Source organism: Dermacentor variabilis, chromosome 6, assembly GCF_050947875.1.
Source record: "Dermacentor variabilis isolate Ectoservices chromosome 6, ASM5094787v1, whole genome shotgun sequence".
NCBI classification, from domain to species: Eukaryota; Metazoa; Arthropoda; class Arachnida; order Ixodida; family Ixodidae; genus Dermacentor; species Dermacentor variabilis.
In genome coordinates, this window is record NC_134573.1 from 144,765,945 (window position 1) to 144,779,140 (window position 13,196).

General features: G+C 46.8%; 1 protein-coding gene across 4 annotated transcripts in view; it reads right to left on the minus strand.

Annotated features, from left to right (window-relative positions):
• Nucleotides 1-13,196, minus strand: part of LOC142585394 (uncharacterized) — a 259,259-nt gene that overhangs the window by 13,190 nt on the left and 232,873 nt on the right. For all 4 annotated transcript variants that reach the window (XM_075696125.1, XM_075696128.1, XM_075696127.1 and 1 more), the window contains exons 2-4: nt 5,426-5,706; nt 3,475-3,660; nt 506-1,275 (exon numbers count right to left, since the gene is read on the minus strand). In XM_075696125.1, the coding sequence (XP_075552240.1) occupies nt 506-1,275; nt 3,475-3,660; nt 5,426-5,706 (1,237 nt within the window). The remainder of the gene's footprint in view (nt 1-505; nt 1,276-3,474; nt 3,661-5,425; nt 5,707-13,196) is intronic.

The following is a 13,196-nucleotide window of genomic DNA, read 5'->3' on the forward strand; positions in this document are numbered from 1 at the left end:
TCCACTTGTAACAGTTGATAGTTACAGCAGTCCAGCAAAGAAAGAAACGTAGGGGTTCAGTGCATCACAGGAATGCATTTATGTAGGCGTGCTGAGTAGAGCTAACTAAACTTGTGCTTTAATGCTTTCTTTGAGCAAGCTCTGCACTGCACAGAGTTCATAAATGGGAGCTGCTTAAATTATAAAGGCATCTAAGATAAATTCTTCTGAGTGCTGTAACACTCGATTCACTACAAGTCTGTACATGAGTACCTGTACATACTTAATTCACAACACTAGACCTGCTTGCAGCCGACAATTTAATAAGCACATGTTTGCAGCAAGAGGACAGAACAGTTGCCATACAGATGACTGAGATTTCATGATTCGTGCAATAAGTAAGGTCTAAGTGGCTTTTAGAAGAAACGAACATCCAATATCCTTTGACAAAGGTGTGTCTCATGTTCTGAACAGCTACATACATCATCACAGGAGGCTTTGCTGCCAAGTTTCGAACTATACTAACCTCCCGTCAGTACTGTGGTGCGTGTTGTCCGAGAAGAGCGAGTCTCTGCCCAGAGAGCTCTCCGAGTGGCTGTGCGGGATCATATCGGGGGACGGCCCCGACGAGTGGTGCTGGTCTGAATCCACAGAAGCCCGTGTGCTGCTGCTGGCGCTCCAGTTGCCGCTCGATGACTGGCCGTCTTCGCCGCCCTTGGCCGACGTCCGCGCTGATGTTTCACGCAGCTTCACCGCCACTGTCATTGCACCGGAGTTGGTGGAGATGGGCAGCAGGGAAGACGATCGCTTCTTCTTCTCACTCCCGCCAGTGGACGTGCCGCTCTCCGCGGCCCTGCCCGTCTCGTTTTTTGCCACCCCGTGGCTTCCACTGTCTGCCTCCTTGTTCTTGCCAGACTTCTTGAGGAACTTCCAGTCGCGGCCAAGCCTGCTGAAGTTCATGGCTTCGTAGAAGGACAGTCGCTTTTCGGGTTTGCTGTTGACGTTTGTCTCGGTTGTGGTGGAAGATGAGGATGAGAGCTCACCAGACGAAGGGCTCTCTTCGGGACGGCGCTTGCTGGTGGCGCCACCGCCACTTCGCCCGCTAGATTTGGTGCTGGTCGCTGTTTGGAGCAGGTCGTCGTCTGTCTGGCACGAACTATGGATCAGGGCTTCCGTCTTGACCAATGTGCCAGACTTCTTGCGGCTGGTAAGCGCCTCTACGATCTCCTTGGAGTTCCCGTCCGAGATCGTGTTTCTTCTCTTGTGATGCTTCTTTCGCTTGATCAGGAAGTCAACCTGCAAAAGAAAAACTTAATTTAGTCTCTCCCAGATGCCGCTAACTCTAATTGCCGACACAAATATACACAAGCACAGGAAAGAGAGAGCAGGAGCTTGTGCACTGTTGCTACTGTTAACAATGACCATGAGAATGCCTGCTTCACTTCGCAAACATTGAAAGAATGAGCAGCATTCCAGGGCACCTGGAATGCTGCTCACACATGCAGTCTGCAGGGCAGACTTCCTGGCAATACTACAATGTTATGCTGGTTGGCTCGTAGTCAACATGGTGGTCAGCGCAAACAGGGCAATAAAGTACAAAAAAAAGGACAGCATTTCGACAATCATCTGATTTTCTTGCCCCATTCTTTGCGCTATTTACCACATTATTCACTCCGGCAAGCCTCTCTATGACAACAGCTTGTGCTACTCCGGTTTTCAGCAACCTAAGCAAGCCCTTGGTGACACGTGGCTTCTTCCCATATTGTATGTGGGAATCGTGATGCCAAGACAGTGCCATCATTTTTGGGGACTTTACTGAGGAACCAAGTCTAAGTGGTGGTGACTTCACTTTTCGTCTGTGCACCTACTTGGCAATGCAACACATTAGTCATATGGCACTGTGGTTCTCCTAGTGATCACACATGCTTTGGAGACGGTAAACCAAGATGTATGAGCCTAAAAATGCCATATGCACAGGGCAACGACATGAACAGAGACATTCCGTACTTCAGTACAGTGGGTGGCAACTCCCTCCCCCCTTTGCCTTATATTGCTAAATAATAAACAGATGCACAGACCAATGGAAGGTACATGTCCCGGTCAACCTCCCTCCGACCAGAGAATGCGTGATCACTTTCAAACTTCAAATTTCAAGGGCCTTGGGATTTTATCCTAGACCACCCAAATTCCCTCACAGAGGAATTGAGAACTCCTTGATACTATTAAAGTGTAGGCTTTTGTCCATAAATACATTTTTTTTTCTTTGTGCCATTATGAATACACCTATGTTATGTGAGGCTTAATCGCTTATGCTTGGAAGCCTGTGCTTAATCTCCCAGTACAACATGCTGAAGTTAGCCACCAGCAGAACCTTTACGTCAAGTTCGTTGACTTCAGCGCTATCAATAACAGAAATAAACTTCTCCTCTCAACAACTACGCTCAATGCATCCTAGTATGCAGCTACAATTGGATGTGTTTAAACATGCTATTAGAAAAGAGCAAGAACATGCCAATATGTTTTCTATACACAAGAGACCCTCCGTGGTTGCTTGGTGACTTTGGTGTTCCGCTGCTAAGCACGAGGTTGTGGGATAATCCCGGCCACAGCGACAGCATTTCGACGAGGGCAAAACGCAAAAACACTCGAGTACTTGATTCAGGTGCACGTTAAAGAACCCCAGGTGGTCAAAATTAATCTGAAGACCCCACTACGGCGTGCCTCATAATCAGATCATAGTTTCGGCACACAAAACCCAATAAATTAATTTATTTTAATAAACAAGAGAAATATCCTGTCTCCGTCATAGTTGAAAACTTCAAATTTGTGCATTTCAATCAGCGTAGTCCCAATACATCTCTCCATGCTTTCAAACCTAACTTTTGCAACATGTAAAAATGATGAAAACTGAGCAGATGCCTTATTTTTCTTATGTACATCAAGAAATGTACGGAAGTTATAAGAAAACCTGACAGAGGCTTATTATTATTTAAAAGAAAAAATATAAACCATTGCAAGCACTACATAGTAACCAGTTCACAGCATGCACCCATAAACAAAGCAGATTTTGCTTAAATGATAGAAGAAAAGAAAACATTTTAAATTTATAATACATTTCATTTAAAGAAAAATTTAAAGGCCTAATCTGTCAAACATGAAATATGACTGTGACTGACAAGTGCACTTCATTTAAGAGAAGGCATTTTAATATGTGTTAACACAAAAAGAAGCTTTAAAAAAATGACAACTGAATTGGCCGAATGTCATCTGGCTGTTTAACAACATATTTTTTCATTGTTTCTTACAAGAGATTTATTTTATAAGAGATTTAGACTAGTGTCAAAGTTCAAACTTGTTCTGAGTTTAGAGAAGCATAGTAACCTGGTATGTTGGTAACTGATTTCAGTAATTAGTTCACTGAAAGGTGCTAAATACATCACAAAATATTCCGCTACAGTCTCTTCAACCAACGAGGAGACAAGTACAGCCACTCACGTGTATCAAAGACCTCCGCACTGATGACAAGCGGTTGAAACTGCTCTCTGATGTGTCGATAGGAACCACGACGGCCGGGTACTCCAAGGACAAAGCGTGCATTTTCTCCTCGGGAGACGGCAACGTCAACAGCTCCTCCGCTCCACTGTCTCGCGCATCTTGGCCAGCAGTAACCAAGCTAGCAGGCTGCAACAACAGGTATGTCTAGTGAGAATCAGGCCACCATGCACTTAAGCATGCTTGCAAGAGCATAGTGCACTACACTAGTGAAAAGTGCCATGCCAGCAAAATCTGGCCTTGAACAAATGCCTGCATCCAAGATGAAGGTTTCAAAGTAGTTAAGCACAATTGCATAATCACAATACAAGGGCATATGTGAGCGTGTGTGCTTCCTATAGCTGTGCAATGGCATGCAATTTATTATTATGCATGACTTGCATATTCACTTGCACATTATGAATGTCATGTGACTTTTCTGGATCCTTTCGTTTCCAATTTCACCACTCTTTGTCATGTCAGCAGTATTTCAGTACATATGCTTAGTGTGAAACTTACGCAATCTGTGGCAACTGCATACATAGCAGCGCAAGATTGCGCACTTGTGCTTTTAGCCATAAACAAAGCAATATTTTATACTCTTTGCTTTAGATATCATTCGTCTATGACAGCTAGTACATATTATAACCAGAACGCATACTATCTTATATAATCAGGCTGTGCACATAAGATCCCATATAAATGGAAGCATTGCCTGTGTCATTGTCACACATTAGCACAGACTGCAACAAATTAAAGGCATCATTGACACTAAATAACTTATTTTTATTGGTACTTATGTTATATCAGCACATATCGGCAATATGTCAATCCCATACTCACAGGTTGGCTGTTTGTCTTTGAACATATATACTGTTTCTTCCCCAGAGGTGGGGCATCAAGACACAAATGTCTTCAAGCCAAGCAATACAGAGTGCCATGCTATGTTGGTTCTTACAGGTGATGGAGGCTATGCAAAAAAACATCTATTGTCTGTAGTCATGTACACTTCATATCTTTACTTGGAAACACTGGAAGGGCCGCACATTGCACCTGGCATGGTAAGGAAGCGGTCTCCCTATCAGTCAGACTGTTCTCACACGCATGACAAGTGGAGCCCTCCCGGCGTTGATAGAGAAGCTCAAATTCCATTGCCTCGCATGGATGATAAGACGAAGAGCTCGAGTACAACGTAAACCAGAAAAGAAAAAAAAAAGAAAGAAGAGACTGACAACGGAACCCGGGACGAGCTATCTTGGAATAAGGACAAGGGGCACACGTCTAAACAGGCTTAAATGACAAGGCCTGAGAGAGACTCAACACAGCTCTTTTTGCAGTTGACCTGTTTGCATGCAAGAGCTCAGAACCCGCCTCAGGCTACTTGCTTTGAGCTGTTGGTGCTTATGTAGAAAATATATATTTAAAAAATAACCTATCAGATTCTTTTTTTATCACCCACAATTTACACTTTCGCAAGTTGGGAGTCCTGGGCAGCAGTTGTGGTACTCCTGTATATGAATATAACCGCTATGCCAAATCCCCCTTATAATGGTCGTACTCGACACAAAAACGTCATTGTTATATCCGATATTCGTTATAAGCATACATTAGTCACAAGCTGTCATCGGCGAAATACATTTTATGTATGCTTCGCTATAGCCGATAATTCGCTATATCAGTGTTCGTTATATCGAGGTTCGACTCGTTTGTTCTACTACTGTTTTAAACGTGCCAGACGCAAAACTGGGCTCGCGTTTGCTACGGAGCGCCTAACCCTCCGTGCATGTGTGCAGAACGGCATCCCGTTTGCTTCATACGCGAGGGCTCGTTACAGTAAGTGCACGCCGTAGTGTATAACTGTCGGCACAGTGCGTCGTTTCGGAAAACGCGGCAGCGCGTCACACACGCCACTCACCCTGCGGGTCTCGATGTCGAGGTCTACGTTCCTGGCGCGTGAGGCGTCGCCCCACACGGGCATGCAGAGGAACAGTCTCCGGGGCGAGTCCTCGGCGGCGCTCCACCCATCGTCTACGGCAGCGCCGCGGATCACGTGCAGGGCAGGCGTTGCCGCGGCGTGCTCGTAGAGCTGGCGCACCCGCTGGGGCCGCGAGTCCCGCGTGAACAGGCAGCTGGCATGCTCGTACCGCGTCCGGTAGTGCTCCTTCAGCTGGCTGAACTTGGTCAGGTCTCCTAAGGCTGCGCCGGGAAGAATATTGAGAACATACATATATATGTGTGTGTGTTAAAGACTAGTTTCAACCGTTGTGTGAAAAAAAGCGTAGCTTAATTAAGAGACACACAATAAAGACAACGAGACGTAGGCTACAGGTGAATCGACTAACCCCCCAAAAAACACGTTTCAGTGGTTCATTCGGCTCTGAAATCATTTATTGCGACAGCGGTAATGCCCGCACCGTATAGAGACCGCCGTCTTGTTTGCGTGCTCGTTCCTCAAATATTGGCATTAACCGTAAGTAGTTACGAGTAACTACGGGGAACGGCCGAGAATTCAGTAGTTTTCGTGCGGTTTGGGAGAGGGAGAGGTTGCTTCTTTATGATATATTGGTTCTATTGGCGCAAGGGCCAGGTCTGGTCAAAGAGCGCCATGCTAGTGACCCTGTGCTTTCAAAGCAACAATTGAATTGCTAATGGTTTATGTAACATGGCTGCACAAGGGCCTAAATACCGTTCGCCGTGAAGTGCGTAATGTATACATATGCAACACAACTATGACAATGGCTTACGAAGTGTGCGCATTACGAACATAAAATACATGCTTTGAATGGGCGATGCACTAAAACGTATCGCGCAGTGTCAGCAGCATCCATGCCTCACCAGAACCCGTGAATGCAAGGGCCTGGAGACGTGCACAGCACCCTGCTTACAAGAAAAATGGAACCTGTCATTTTTATTATTATTATTGAAAGAACTGATGGGTGTATGCCCTTGTCGCAACTCATATCGAGCGTACGTGCTGTACAAAACGCTATACAATTGCAGCAGCGTCCTCCACTGTGAGGTGGCGGTGCGAATCTATTGAGCTTATAACACGCAATAAATCGACATCATTAAAAAAATATAGGTAGGTTTAATATATATATTAAACCTACCTTCGTGTCAAGGACGGGTTCTGCGCCAAGAAACATAGCCGGATGAAAGGGAGCGTTCTCATCGGTAATCTATACAGGGAAGTGCTTTCTTTCCTTTCAGCTACTGCTTCTACTTTCAGCTACTTTACTCCCGACAGCCCAGCAGGGCGCGGTGGACGGTCAATGTCTCGACACATTGACCACATGTAGGAGGTTCACTAGTCAACAGGCACAGAGAGCGTGTCGTATGTGTGACGTACTCTAAGACGACGGAAAGAATTTTAGCATACGTATTCGCTTTACACACGGCGTCAGGCGGTCCGCGCAGAGAGCTCAATTTGAAATCCCAAGTCGGCAAAAAAAGCAACAAGAAAGAAAGAAAGAAAGAAAGGCCGCGGCTAACGCTAACCCCGCCATTAACTCAACGCCTAAAAATAAAAGACCCCCCCCCCCCACCCGATATATCCGAGTCGCACCAAAAGCCTTCTTTTATTGCGATAGCAATTATATGGACACTGCATGCGAATATCTGCCGTCGCCGTGAGGTTCCGTATGTATTTAGGTAAATGTATGCTACATACTATGCCATGCTATATAGCACGCAGTATATGCGGGTTATACTGACCACATCGTTCTATCACTACAAAGTTGCTCACGCCAGGTCTTACATTCTTGACAAAATTATTCCTCAGAATTTCGAGAGTGTCAGCCCAGAAACAAATGCCGTGAAACAAAACACCGACAGCGCACGCTTTTCATCTTAGGTCTTCTCAGACTTAAATGTTGATATTGCGAAACAATAACAGAAGATAAACCTGAAAAATGATGTAATTAGTGGCGCGACTGTACACTACCTCCGCGATCGGCCCAGGAAAGAGGTTTGTAACATACCCGACACAAAAGAAGTGGTGGCAAATTCGCTAAGAAAGACGTCGGCTTTAATTAATAAACATAACTGAAGTTGTCCGATGGCAGGATTCAAACAGAGGACCCCTAGTACCGCTAGTACAACAGCTCGTTTTTACTTGACTGACGCTTACCTTCAATTCATGCTGCCACTACAGCTACGAGACTTACAGTTCGTGTAACATTCTAACATGTTGCTATCGCATTCGCTGCTTCGCTTTTATGGCGAAACTGTGATTATATATATATATATATATATATATATATATATATATATATATATATATATATATATATATATATATATATATATATATGTATATATATATATATATATTTTTTTTTTTCGGCACAGCCGCCACAGTGAGGCTGCACTGAGGAGGAAGAAGACGGCGTGGGCCCGCTATATATATATATATATATATATATATATATATTTTCCGGGCAGGTTGGAGCCATCCAAGAATTAGCCGGGTCGCATGCAAGGCGCAACATCGGCCAGTATATTTAGCACGACGACGGCAGGATTGAGGCCGACCCCATTACCCCGAGCACAGCACGAGTTATTGCCAAAGCTTGCCGAACCAGCCCTTCGTCGGTCGGCCACAATACGTCACACAACCATCACAGGTGGAACCGGCTACAGAAGCACGCTGTCACCAATCCCTGTCGGCGAGATATAAAGCCTCACAGTTCACGCCACTAAACGAACCGAATTAGCAGCCGGGAACCGGCCAGATAGGAAATGAAAAGTAAACACACAAATCCTTAATTGAAACCATACATTCACGCGTATACCAACGACAGGGCGCCCACGTTGAAGAGAGTCAGAGTTGTATATGTATACGGGCACGCAAGGAACAACCTTCCGTCTCCGTCGAGCGCGTCGACGGCAAAACTTTGCGATCCGCGCGGGTGTGACATCTTTCGATAACGCCCTTCTCGGCTTGGACCGTTCGGGAAGTGGCGATTAACTGGCCCGCGCGCTGTCAACCGCGGCGAACTGCCATCGCGCAAATTGCGATACTCTTCGACCCGAGAGTGGTCCGGCCTTGACCCACATTTATAAACGTCACTCGGTCGACGCAAAAAAAAAAAAAAAGAAATAAAGAACACTTTGGGAAAATATTGTGCAGGTAATGTCACACCCGTATATGCACGTATGTAAGCCATCTCAAAGTAGTACATACATACGCTGGAAAAACGTGCCAAATTGTACTGTGCAACGCCACCTTTATTTTGCGTACAACTGCCAACTTCCTTTCATTTTTTTAGAACGTATTCATTCTGCGCGAAAAGGAGCAAGCCGGCACCCGCCGCGGAATGGCTGTGGCTTCGCGCTGCTGAGTTCGAGGTCGCGGGGTTCGATACCGGTAACGGGGTTCGATACCGGTCGCGGCGGTCGTATTTTCTTGGGGGCCGAAATGCAAACGCGCTCGAGAAGCTTGGATTTATAATAGGTGCACGTAGAACCCCGGTAATCAATTTTTTTTTAAATAGCAGACGAGTGAGAAGTAGAATGCCCATAAGTGAATTTCATCGTCGGACATACTCGGAGAGTGGTGGAAGGCTATAATAGATACGAATGTTCACACAGCTATAGCAGGAAGGGTGACTAGTAGATTTATATGTCACCCGGCCGGTGATCAACATATCATGTGCGCTGTTCTTAGCCACGGCATTTCTCAGTACAGGGACGCACGCTTGCTATTCGCCCTCACAGCTGTCGGGCTCAGGCAGCAGTGAGCCCGACGTGTACTTGACAATTTCACGTCGTATCATCGCGCCGTGGAATTTCACAATTGCGGCGTGACGGATAAATCTAGCTGTCGCTAATGAGGGACTTGTATGCGCCTTCGGTCCCCCAGGACAGCTCAGAAATATAATATCGCGTTTCGAGTCGGTTATTATTACCGATATATTACAAGCGAGAAAAAGCATATTTTTATTTTGTTATTACGCTTATCATCATCATCATATTTCTTTACAGCAGGGTTAGGTTAAAAAGCATATGGAACCATCTTCGCATATGTTTCTTGTCCCCCCCCCCCCAAAAAAAAAGAAATTTATTTGCCTAAACACCAAGGTGAAGGTGTAATATCATGTGGTAGCTCGGATAACTCACCGTCGCGCTTTTCTTCGTTTGTGAGAACAAAATGACGTAGGTCAAATTGGTGTCAATTATAACGAAATCTGAACGCAAATGAAACGCTTGAGCCACTTCCACAATGTTTCACCACAATATATACATATCAATGTCGTAATCGCTTCCGTGTTAATATTGAACAAATGGATTTGAGGCAATGCGCATAATGATGCACCTTCCCGAGCAAAAGTTGCGAACTTTCGGCGCACTCCTCAACTTCAGTCTTCACCTCTCAATTACGTACGACGAAATCAGCTTTCTTTTTTTTTTTTTTTCGTCGAGCTCACTTGTGGTTCGTATACTTTTTGCTCCCAGGTCTACGATGGGTCTCAAGAGGACGTATCAAAGAGGTCCCTTTAGGGCACCTTTTAACACCTACGCACATGCGCGCGCACCACAGATTCGGCCGCACACTATTTACGCACCATGCTTTCACGGGCGGGATGCTCCCGCGCGCTCCGACGGGCCTCGGAACGACGGCAGCGAACAATCCGAAGCCTTCCCGACGGCTGACGAGAACGCGCGCTCCGTTCGATCTCGCAAGTCGTATTCCCGCCGCCGCCGCCACTCACACACCGACGTCGAGGGAGTCCGTTTCACGGCGCACACACACAAGAAAAGACGCCCTTCACAAACGTACTACACACGCCGACGACGACGAGAGAAGCGGTCACAAGGACAAACTCGTAGAACGAACAAACGAGAGGCGCACGCCGCCGCCACCAGCGACGTCGACTACTGCGACGACAGCACCGACGAGCGAGCGAGGCGGCGAGCACACGCCCGCACACACACACAACGCGCACCCATGGGAAACGGAGAGCGCGGACCGCAGAGCGCCGCGTCGCCCGTGCGGGCCGGACCCCGCGCGTATCCAATAACAACGCCGCCGGGACAGACGCTCACAAACTACAAAAAAAGCACGAGTAAAAAAAAAAAAAGTAGGAAAGTGTGGCCAGTTTCGAATGCCAGCACTGAAGCAGCAGCAGCAGCAGCAGATGCAGAACTATGGCAGAACCTTCGGCAGGCTCTTTTCGGGACATGTGCGCCAGCGGGATGGGCACAAAGGACACGCGGAAGAGGGAGAGGAGGTCAGACAGGTAGGAGAGGAGGGAGGGGGAAAGAAAAAGCTCAAACATCGATATATCGACGCCTGCGGAAGCAACCGCGCCGCCCGCACGACCGGTGCTGGGGCTGGACCCGAGAGTGTATATACAGTGCGTGGGGTACGGAGTTGGGAGGCGAAGGAGGTTTGTGCACACGGCCGTCGCAAAAAAAAAAAAAAAAAAAAGTGCGTCCTGTGCGTGTGCTTGCGCACACAAACGCGCACGGAGCGCACGTTGGTGCGTATTGCGCGCGCGTCTGTCAGGCAGGAGGGCGAACGCAGCGCAAGCTCCCCCCCACAAAAGTGGGGCTCTCGCTAAAGCGGCTTCGGCGACTGCGGAGAAGGAAGGGAAGATGTCTGTTGGCTTCGCCCGAAGGAGGACACGTCACATCTCTCCCCCACCCGCAGGGCTGTTAGCAGTCAATCTGCAGCTCGGTCTGTTCCATCGGCGCTTCGCAAATTGCCGCTGATATCCAGCTCTTGATCGTTTATGCCTACGTACTTCGTGTGTGTTACTTCTTTAGTTCAGTGGTGTAGGATATGTACGTCCCCCCCCCCCCCTCTGGGAGTTATTGCCCTCCTTCGTAAATCGTTCGTCGATCATTCCTGGCAAGAGCTTTCGGTCAGGGCGATCTCTCTCTCTTCTTATTCTCTGTGAGTGTGTCTGTCAGTACACGTTTTCGACAAACGGAAGCACCCCCATCCAGGGATCCCGCTGACACGGCTGTTTCTATGGTCCGCGCGCATTTAGCTCTTGTAGCAGCGCCCTTTTCGCAATATTACGCGACGATGATGTCGATCGCGACGACAGAACGGAGGGCCTTGGCGTTTATACACAGCTTGAAAATACGGAAGCGGTTGCGTGAAGAAATATAATGTTTGCTCTCTCTCTCTCTCTCTCTCTCTCTCTCTCTCTCTCTCTCTCACTCTCTCTCTCTCTCTCTCTCTCTCTCTCGTGACGTCATGGGAACGAGTTTCCGGAAGTGCGCGCGCTAACGCATAGCCCAGTTACGTGACGGACCCTTCGCATGACCCCGCGCTCAAGGTCACTCACTGCGCCACAAGAAGAAAACTAAAGAAAAAAAAGGACCGCGCAAACGAGGGATCGTATCCCGTGACCACAATAAACAACCTTATGGAAATATGTGGCACTTGGGGGCTTGCCACGGCTTTTTCGCAGAAAACTTAACTTGGAAAGCGCGACTACACGGTAATGAAAAGCGGCGTATAGTTAAATGGATAACAAGGAAAGGCGCATTCAGTTTAGATAAATTTTTCTTTCGAATATACTTTCATCAATTTCGGTGTAATGCGTTGGTTATTAATGAGAAAAGAAAAATAAAGTTCAGCATTTCGAATATCGCGCCGCAACCCCAGCGTTCGTACACATCATTGCGACGCCATGAAATTCAACGCGTTTCTTTCGTATTTCAGCCGTTGCCGCGCAGTAAGAAATGTTCTCGGAACATGTAAAGTTCACTCTCTGGCTATTTAAGAATACAGTCTTTACACATTTAGACGCAATACAGGTTTAAGCGCCGTCCAAATCCAAAACGGCCCGGTGAGCTGGAGCGGGAACTTCAAGGCGGCTGCGTGACAACCTCTGTTTTTCTTAAAACGATATCAGATTTAAAGATTACGATATGCCTATAGAAAAGCAGCCTTAACTGATGTACCCGGTATGTGTTTAGAACTATAACGCCATATGGAGGCGCATATCACAACCCTCTTGGGATATAATGAGAAGGAAAATTGAAATTCGCAAGAAATTTATTGAGGAATTTTGCCAGGGTTATTTACGGGTCCGTTTTTTTTTTTTTAGTAACGTTTCATTTCATATATTGACTCAACTATAGCATGTGCGAAGGTTAAAACAAAAAAAAAAACCCAACCAATGCTTCGTTCCTGCTTATTTTCTGGCTTACCAAGCCACATAACGTTTTAAGCCAACATCTCTTACGGTATAAGAGCTGTTGGTATTTTATAACGGTAACCTACAAGTACAGTTAATACTAAAAAAAAGACAATTATGTTTAGTGGCCCACTTAGGCGCACGCGATGTTGAGTCACAAAGCCGCGAACTTGAAAAAAAAAAAAAAGACACTTCGAGCCGAGTCGGAATGATGGCCGCTCAACGGAGGGTGGAGAGAAGGGAGAGGACTGACGACGATGCACTGTGACGTCACAGACGCCATATTGGGGCCCCTGTCATAGCTTAGACAGATGGATTTCAACAGGTTAGACGAGGACCCCACTTCCCACACTGCATGGTACGTTATATATACTGTGGATGGCTCTGACGACGACGACACTCGAAATCTCCGACCCCGCATTGCTGTTGCGTGATAAGTCAGACGAGAAGAGAGCGCCAAATGTCCTTTTCGCGTGGAAAGCATATCGTTCCCCTGGCTATAAGAGCCCGAGATAGACAGGCTCGGAT